This window comes from Clytia hemisphaerica, unplaced genomic scaffold, assembly GCF_902728285.1.
Source record: "Clytia hemisphaerica strain Z4C2 unplaced genomic scaffold, Clytia hemisphaerica genome assembly, whole genome shotgun sequence".
In the NCBI taxonomy this organism is placed as follows: Eukaryota; Metazoa; Cnidaria; class Hydrozoa; order Leptothecata; family Clytiidae; genus Clytia; species Clytia hemisphaerica.
The window spans coordinates 652946-662261 of NW_027103671.1; the positions used below are offsets into that span (position 1 = coordinate 652946).

Consider the following 9316-nt stretch of genomic DNA (forward strand, 5'->3'; position numbering starts at 1 on the left):
GCACTAAAATTTTGGCATTAAGATAAACACTGATGGTGGTATATAATTGCTTGGGAGAGCAATATAAATCAATGGGGGTCATTCAAAAAGTACGCGAATAAGGTGTCATCCATAGTGTCCTCCTGGGTTGGTTCCCCCCACTAAAAATCCAATTTTTTCTCCATTCCCCCCTCTTTTCTTTCCCCCACCATATTTCAAAATTTTTCGGTTCCCCCCTCTTTTTTGAATTTCCCCAGCTATTTGAAGATTTTGCGGTTCCCCCATATGGTTAACATAAAAATGCCTTAAATCAAATTTGAAATTTTGGGAAAGCTTGAAAATATAGCCTTGAAAGTGCTGGGAAAATGAAATTGTATTGAAAAGTTGGTTTATTTAAAAAGGTTTGCTGATTTTATTGCTTAAACAGGTTTTGCAATAAGATAACCTTGAGATCAGTGAAGTTCCCCCAGTCAAAATTTCCTAAATTTATGGTTTTCCCCCCTCTTTATTTCCCCCCAGCAAATTTCAAATTTTTCATTTTCCCCCATACTTTAAAAATAGGGCCAATATCAGAATCCCCCCCTTTATAAAGGGGGGGGAGGACACTATGTCATCACAAGCGATTTGCAGTGCCAATGAAATGGAACGTTTTTTAAACGTTTTATGAGCATTAAAGAAGCGTTCCAGAATGTTCGGGAACGTTCAAACGTTCGACAATGTTCGGAACGTTCCTTGGCGATCGCGAAGTATTCTTTGTGCCAAAAGGGTAATATTTAACTCAATAAGAACGTTTGGGAACGTTTTGGAACATTCATGTACGTTCTACAATGTTCTTGAACGCTCTAAGATACTTTTTAACTACTAATAAATAGAGGGAACGAACAGCAACGTTCTCTAGTGTTCTTAGAACGCTCCTAAACGTTCAAAAACATTCCGTATCGTTCGTTTTACTGGAACATGCAATTTCATTTGCATTCAAACCTTCAAAGTCACTTGTGATGACGCCCTACAGTTGACTGTGTTTAAAAGTTATATACAAAAAATTTATTTCGCAGTATAAGAATGTCCTAAAGTTCCGATTCAGTGTACGATGTCAAGCGTTTAGAAATTAGTATCGCTCGTGAATTTCAACTATTTCTTTTCACGACTGTGTCTAAGCCCACTCAACGACCTCTTATATCAATCATTAGGTAAGCAGAGATATGGACCCACTTGCTGAGCTTTTAACGCGTCATCAATTATAGGTTTTACTGTCCTAAATTTAATACAATATATCCAGTTCTGTTTGGCAGTTCTTGAACCTTTTAGTACATGAAAATGAAAATTTACTGCTGTATCTCTTTTGACTACAGTACTTAGAAAAAAATTTAGACTATTTGTTGGACCTGGAAGAAATTTTTTAGTTTTGACCTTTTTCGTTTTATAACATCACGTAAGAAGTTTCGGCTCCCGTATTGATGTATTTCAATCATTCATATGTTTTGTTTTACGACTGGTTTCTCGTTTTAGTCTATCACTAGGACAACCTGTTTTTTATAAGAACTATTAAATTATTTAAGAATTTGTGGAACGACCTCAAAATTCTAAGTATAACTGCGTGTAGTCTTTTTTAAAGACTTTAAACATTATTTTCTTCGTTTGGATTCAAAATTTTATTCAAAATTCTTTATTTTGAAATGCCTTAAAACACTCAATATTTGTATTGCCCTTGGATTAAGTTCTTACGACAACATAGTAAACTATTTATTTACTTAATCAAACTGATATGAAAAAAGTATATTCGAAATTTCTGACCACTTTACAAAAGATAGCGTTTGAACTGTTTCGCTTGTTTCTAGGTTGTCTGATATTTGATTGAAAAAAATTTCCTCTTTTTCTCGATTTAGTGTGAAGAAACATTATGCTTCGAGTAAAAAGAAATTGAAACTTCTTTCTATGACAGTTAGTTTTAATAATAAATTAAGACTCTATTCTCATTTGAAGATTTTTTTCATAAGAATAATTGGTCCTTTTTTATAAGCACTCTGTATTGAGGCCAAAATTCATAAAAAGAATCTTAGGATTATAATTTAAAATTTCTTCATAACAAATTTTACAATTTTCGTTTTTTGAGGTTTGTCTCTTTTAGGTCAAGATATGCTAACGAACATAACTAGTTCATGATTCTCTGCTCGTTTCTTCTCATGATGGTTTGAATAATTTATGCTTATTATAAAAACTTTTTTCCAGACGGGGGTCATGTTATCTACAGCTAATACCATGTTTTTATTGATAAATTAAAAACCTCATGCCAATATCTATAACATGATGTCATATCTCTTTAGATAATAGGTCTATTAATTTATGTTAATTCATGCGGTTATGATAAGCAACAAATTTATGCAACCATCATGCTGACTTTAGCATTTGAAAATATTATAGTATAAAACCCCCTGGAATACAGACATCTTTTACATTCGTTTCTCAATGTTTTTTTCTTCTTATCCTCTCTACATATCTTTGAGATATTCGTGGAACTGAGCACGGAGTCGAATGGTACCGTGGCTGTTTGCTCGTCGACTGATATATTTAATGTGGAAAGAAATATGATCAGATGTTAGTTGTTCGCCGGCTAGTTTCCTATTTTATTGGTTAAAACTCTGGTAATTTTTTCATTGAAATTTGTTGTTATTTTTGCCATAAACAAAGTTGGCTGAGATAGCAGACGAGATAAATAAAGACATGACTTTGATATATACTCCTGGTTATCGAGCTGCAAACACAGGGAGCGGGTCTCCCTTACGTTGCTCAAGTCCTATCAGTTTTCGATCAGCCGCTCGCACCGATTCTTCAAAAGATATGGATGGTACGCAGGTAATTAGCACATCACCTCACAGTCGAGTCTTGGCTGAACGAATGAAGGAGATTCAAATTTCGCTTTCCATTGAAGATCTTTCTTCATCTATAGAAAACATTGCGTCAGCAGTAGCCTCGAATTCGTGCTGTTCTCATGACAACAAACAGCCTCGTTCTCAGTCCTGCATTATTGAGCAATCGAATAAATTCTCCAAGATGGTAGACAATACACCACGAAGTATTTTAAAGAAATCTGTTAGTGCTGATGCGGCGTCCATTGCTATTTTGAGAGAAAGTTTACTGGAATCGAAGAGTTTGTCTATCAGCCTGTCAGATACAAATATAGCCCTATCATCTTCTTGTGACGGTTTCACGACACCAGAGGAGCCAAAAACACCAACCAAAAATGTTACATTTGCTGACGACAACAATTTATCTTTATGCAAAGTTCATAATTTTGTACCGAGTAGTGAGAAACTTGATCAGTGGCAATTCAACGCCTTTCATCAAACTCATTTCAAGACGGACCGTTTATCCGGAAATCAACTTATGAATCCGGTCAAAGGTAAGAAAGTAATCCGGAAACCTAACGAGTTGCTATTATGTTTCAAGGAGCCTTGTTCGAATGATGATTTCGAAGAACGCTTTAAATATAAATGTGTGGCTTTAGAAAGATGTGCTACTCGTAATCGGACCTTGACTGGTATCATTCTTGTCAAAAATATCGAATTTCATAAATACGTTGCTGTTCGATACACGGTTGATCGTTGGAAAACGAGTGATGAGGTTGAAGCGTGCTACGTTCCGAATTCTAACGACGGTGAGACCGACCGTTTCTCTTTCACGCTTGCTTTACCGAGAAGTTACAAAGAAATGGAATTTGCGATTTGCTATAAAACGGGTGCTCATGAGTACTGGGACAATAATTATAATAGGAACTATAAAGTGAAAGATGCCCTTTCCCCTGCTTCTTAACTTCAATTATTAAGTAATTTTCTGGCATGATTTTTTAGGCTAGTCTTAGTTATTTCTCATATTGTTAATTATCTTTTTAGCGTTTTTCACTAAGATTTAGGTTGTTTTCTTAATTTAGGGTGTTTTTTTTAAATCTCTTAGGAAGAATTTAGTACTCGTCCACTCAAAATTACTTTTCTAACTATTATTTCTGAATTCACTTAAAATGCTAGGAAACTTTCTTTCAGAAAATTCTTTAACTTTTTTCTCAGGACCATTTTCATTTGTTATGTTTTGTGAAATATTTTTTTCTATTTTGTAAGTATGTTGATATTGTTTCTCTTTTTCGAAATGTTGGACCTTGAGAAATGTATTTTTTAAAAGAACGAAGTTTTATTAATATTTTGAGAGTTGTATTTAAAGTGAGTTTCTTACGACAAAACGAAAATTGACAAAGATCCTAATTTTTGATTTTTTCGCTATCACCTTTACCAAACGCGGACAAATTCCAACCTAATAAATACACGTATTTCCTATTAACAGATTCATGTAAAAAGGTCATGAAAAAACGTCGAGTAAAGCTCTGATTGGCTGAATATTGCACACATAAGCATATTTTTTGAGGTAATCGTTACATGTCTCAGCCAATCAGAGCTTTACTCGTATTTTATTCGTGACTTCTTTTATATAAATCTGCTAAAGTAATAGGGAATTTGTGTGTTATATAAGTCTCCGTTACTCTAACCCGCACGGGGAGTACAGATTTGTTCAAGTTAAAGTAGAGGTTTGAGTTTAAGATGTCCGAGTATATGAGACTCAAATTTATTTGAAATAATTGCGGAAGAAACCTTAAAGTATTTTTTCCCAGTTAAATCTTCAATGCTTTCACTTTCGAAACTTCTTTCACCTTCTGAGCAAAGTGAGCGTCTAAATCTCTTATTCAATTCACGTGTAGGTCTGTCATTTTATTTTCAGCTTAGTATGTTTAAATTCAAGAAAAGCGGTTTAATGTCCTCTACTCAAAACTTTCGTATCTTGAAAACTTAAATTTCATAGTGTCAATAACATAAAGTTATTACGCAATCTTTAAAACGAGTCTAGACCTCTTCCGCGTTTGTCCGCTTTAGCGATGAAGTTGTCCGATTTATAACTTTAAAGTAATATCAAAAAGAATATTTTGTGAAGCCAAACTTCCTGAACAATTTTTCAATGACATCCAAGTAGAACAAAAGCAAGAGATAAGTAAACTTTGGGCTTTGACAAACGCAAGACTAAGTACTCAGGAACTGGGTCATCTTGTACTGATGACATTGTTGAAATTTTTTTACTGATTTATATATCCAAAAGCAACCTCTATTACACATACGCCCGTGCATATGACCTATTGGGTTCTTGCAAAAATTACACATTTTTTCAACCCAATGTGTAATCTTACGCTGGAATTGACCCCAATGAAAACAATGAAAAATCCACATAGCCACCTCAATTTGAATTTGATTTAGACGTACTTCAGTAAATTTACATACAGAATCCTATTAACAGGATCACCTTTTAGAATATTTTTCTTCTAGAGTCTCTCACCCCAATGAAACTTAACATTTTCTTAACCCCACCTCACTGCAGTGGGCGAAATAATGTCTTTCAAATCGTCGGAAAGATGTAGGAAGGTCACATTTCCACACCTTTCGACAGAGTTGAAAGTTGGTCTTTCAACAAAAATTGGAAAGATGTGCACCTTACCTTTCAACATCTTTCGACCAGATCATCTTCCCATCTTTCCAAAAAAGTTGAAAGACCACATTCTCAAACTTTCAAACAGGCTGGAAAAATGAAATTCCCAACTTCCTAATATGTTGAAATTTCATATTCTGACATCTTTCGACAGGTTTTAAAGTTGGTCTTTCAACAAGGATTGGGAAGTTGTGCACCTTACCTTCCAACATCTTTCGACCAGATCGTCTTCCCAACTTTCCAAAAAAGTTGAAAGACCACATTCTCAAACTTTCAAACAGGCTTGAAAATTAAATTCCTAACTTCCTAATATGTTGAAATTTCATATTCCGAAACTTTCTAAATACTTTGGAAGATGATTTTTGCTTTTTTCGAAATCTTTCATTAACAAGTCTTCAAAAGTAAACGAGAGATCTTTTAATATTTGTGTTTATGTGCGGATAAATTTTTTCTGTGACATTAAAACGAACAATTCATATATTTACAAAGCATAGAAAACAGAAAGAAAATATGAAACAAAATAGTACGGTAGTGATGACTTTTTGCTAAAAAATTAAGTAGTCTAAATAAAATAATTCTGAATGACAAATTAACGTTTTGTATAAGAACAATTTTATTAGAACACGAGGCTGAAATTTGGCCAAAACCTAAAAACAATTAAGAACAATCTGAGCCTCAGCTTTCAGAAATTATTAAACACTAATTCTAACAGATTTTAACAGATTTCTAAGTAAAGAAACTAAGCGGCTAAGAACATCACAAGAACATTTAAGCCTGGAAAATTGCAAAATTAAGAACAGCCCAGCCTGAGCCAGAATTTACTGGTTCTTATAAAAAATGCGTGTAATTTCTATAATTTAATTTCATTTTCAATAATATAATAACTAATCTAAATTATAAGTTTTTAGAATCTTAGTCCCTATCAAGGAATAGATTGGCCATAGGGCTTCAAAGGACATTAAAGGATACATTGAAATTTCTATTCCCGTAAGTGCGAAATCCTCGTTAAATACTTTGGGAATGCTTTCTACAATGGAGATCAATTCTACTAAATTATAGACATTTTTATAAGCATACTGCTAACAAGCATATCCAGACTGATCTCTTGGAAAAATTAAACATTGCCTATAAAGCATATGCTGAGCCTCAGTTAACAAAGTTTTAAATAATTTAATCTCCTAAATCACAAAAAAAAAAATATAATGTGTAAATTGCACTATTTAAAATACCCTTATACATAAGTATAAAAAATTGTGTGATCCCTTTGCGAGTTTGAGAGAGAGAGAGAGAGAGCAAACTTTCAATGTTTGGGAAACTGGAATTGATTCCTCACATCGTCGTCAAAAAGGTTCAACTTATATACCGGGTGTTTCAAAACTATTTCTAATATATTTTTGATAATTAAAACAAGACTCTCGAATCCGAGTGGTAAGTCAAAACTCCTAGAAAAAAGTCAAAAAGTTCTTGAATGGGCGGATGGTGGAACAAAATTATGGGCGGTGGGGTTTTAGGGAAGATTAAAGCGCCTGAGGTATTAGCCGGTATTATAAATATAAAAACTAATGAAGTAAAAAATATGAAAAATATAAAAATACTGTATAATAAATTAAAAAATTATGCAAATCACTCTAAAAAGATGACACTATGAATAATGAAAGCTATGCCAAATAAACTCTTTTGTGCTCAATTATAGGGGAGGGTAGAAAAACCATATAGTACAAGTCATTATTAAAAACTGATATTAAGATGATTTTACAAAAATGCCCTCTAGTCTGAAAAAACGTCCCACCTACTTTGTAATTTAAAAAAAAAAATTGTGGACTTCAACATTTTGAAAAAATTAATTTCAGGGGTAAACCAAAAGTCTCTCCATTTTCTCAATTTAACATATTCTGGGATATTTTTGAATGCTTTTGAAGAATACTTTCAAACCTTAATAAACACATTATCCAACGAAAAATCTACACAGTAAAAGAAGCATAAATCTGAACAAGACCGAAAATTTTTAAACTCCACCTTGTTATTCAGACCCCCACTTTTATTAGATTTTGCAATATTTTATCATAATTTATAATATACTTGGGACCTAGAGTAGTCGAAAATGAAGGTTTTTAAGCCCTTTTCAGAAAAAATTCATAAAATGGGAGGGGGTCTTATAAAATTATATTACAGTGATATTTTCCAAAAATATGACCCACAATCTCACTCCAGTCCTCAGTTTAGTTGTTCACTTATTAGACTGAGGTTATTGTGATATACAACACGTGATGGTACAGTATTGTTAATCCCTTGAAGATGGTACAGATTGACTCTTACAATTAAGCATTAAAGAGTACAAGAATACCTTCTATCATTCAGCAACCAATTATTGCAATGAAAATATTACCAAGTTATTATTTTCGAAGTTGAAACGAACTACCACATGAAGCATATAAATATCTTGATTGCATGGCAGCAACATACATTTTTGTTTTGCAGCATCGTTTTCAAGTGCATTTCAAAAAGCCAGTAACTGTCCTTACGTCATGACCCTAATAAAACAAATAGAAATTGAATCAGTATTGAAATCCAGGCATACAAAATGGTGTATAACTAAAAGAGGTTTGTAAAATTGTTGATAAGTTATTTACAGCTTTCAGTAGACTATAGTAGAAAGACCCTTAGTAAGACAAATTATTCAGATTGTTTCTATTTCTAAAGAGTTCCAAAAAAGGTTACAAAAAACCTATTTTCAAAAATCTTTTGAACTTAGGTCAAGCTTTGTGTACTGTAACAAATTTTAGCTTCTTTTGATGTACAATGGAATAGTATCATCAATAGTCTTGTATTACTGGATTATATTACAAAAAATACTTACCGTGTTGTATTTTGTTCCTTGTTCAATGGATAAAATGAATCTATTTTCAATGAAATCCCCAAAACTTCAATGGCTCAATGTCGACACACATTCAATGTATCCTATAAACATGAAAGTTTTATGAAAATTTGACACACTGTAAGCTTGCCACCTCAGAGTTTAAAAAGTAATTTCTCTGTTCTACACATTTTTATAAGCAATCAGTGCTACTGCTAAGGCTTGAGGCCTCAAATTTGTCATATTTTCCACTATCTCGAAAGTGACAGCTGTTTTTAGATTCTAACCATGGCAAATTAGCCCTTTGACCCAATACACATACAATATGGTAAATATTATGGGTATTCAAAGCAATTTTTCAGAAAATGGACCAGAATGCTAAGTAACCCTAGGCCTGACCAGAAAATTGGAGTTGCTTATTAAAAAATGTGTATTTAATCATGTCATCTTTTCAGTTCCATAGCAAAACAAAAAACGTCCACATTTCTTGTTTTTAGACTAAAACTATGTCTAAAGGCCTACCTTCAGCTATGTTATCATTTGATATTCCACGTTGAGTTTAATTTAACATCCATTTTTACTTCAACCATGTTATGACAAAATCTTCATTAATTCTAACAGGGAAGTCAGAATAAGAATTTCCAAAATAAAATGATCTGACAGCTTGCATTCCAACCAACCAACTGTTATTTTATCTCCTGAAAATGGAAAGACAACTAGTTAAAACAAAAGTGACCAGCTTTGGTCCAGGGGGATCAAGCAGTTAGTACAAGACATCATCCCAGTTGGTACCTGGTGGTGTGTTATGTGAATTTGATTTCCTTACAAAAATCTTAAAATTGGTTTGCGGGTTGTCAGAGAAATTATTATCTAAAATATTCTCAAATGTTGTAATCTTCCTATTGAAAGATGAAACATTTCAAAGGTTTAAAGGGACCAGATATTATTTTATCTGATTATATT

The 9316-nt window shown here is 33.0% G+C and overlaps 1 protein-coding gene and 1 long non-coding RNA gene across 2 annotated transcripts; one reads left to right on the top strand and one right to left on the bottom strand.

The window, feature by feature from the left end:
- Positions 1-2409: 2409 nt before the first annotated feature.
- On the top strand, positions 2410-4224 carry LOC136803376 (protein phosphatase 1 regulatory subunit 3B-like). Its single transcript, XM_067060100.1, has one exon. The coding sequence runs from the start codon at positions 2701-2703 to the stop codon at positions 3787-3789; it is 1089 nt and encodes a 362-aa protein (XP_066916201.1). The 5' UTR covers positions 2410-2700; the 3' UTR covers positions 3790-4224.
- A 3217-nt stretch (positions 4225-7441) lies between these two features.
- LOC136803377 (uncharacterized) lies at positions 7442-8994 on the bottom strand. Its single transcript, XR_010846140.1, has 3 exons — positions 8876-8994; positions 8357-8457; positions 7442-8030 (listed from the first exon to the last, which is right to left on the bottom strand). It is a non-coding gene; the product is annotated as an uncharacterized lncRNA (long non-coding RNA).
- Between the last annotated feature and the right edge of the window lie 322 nt (positions 8995-9316).

Excerpts from the sequence above, each read along its gene's own strand:
- LOC136803376 (XM_067060100.1), top strand. The coding sequence starts at position 2,701 with ATGACTTTGATATATACTCCTGGTTATCGAGCTGCAAACACAGGGAGC.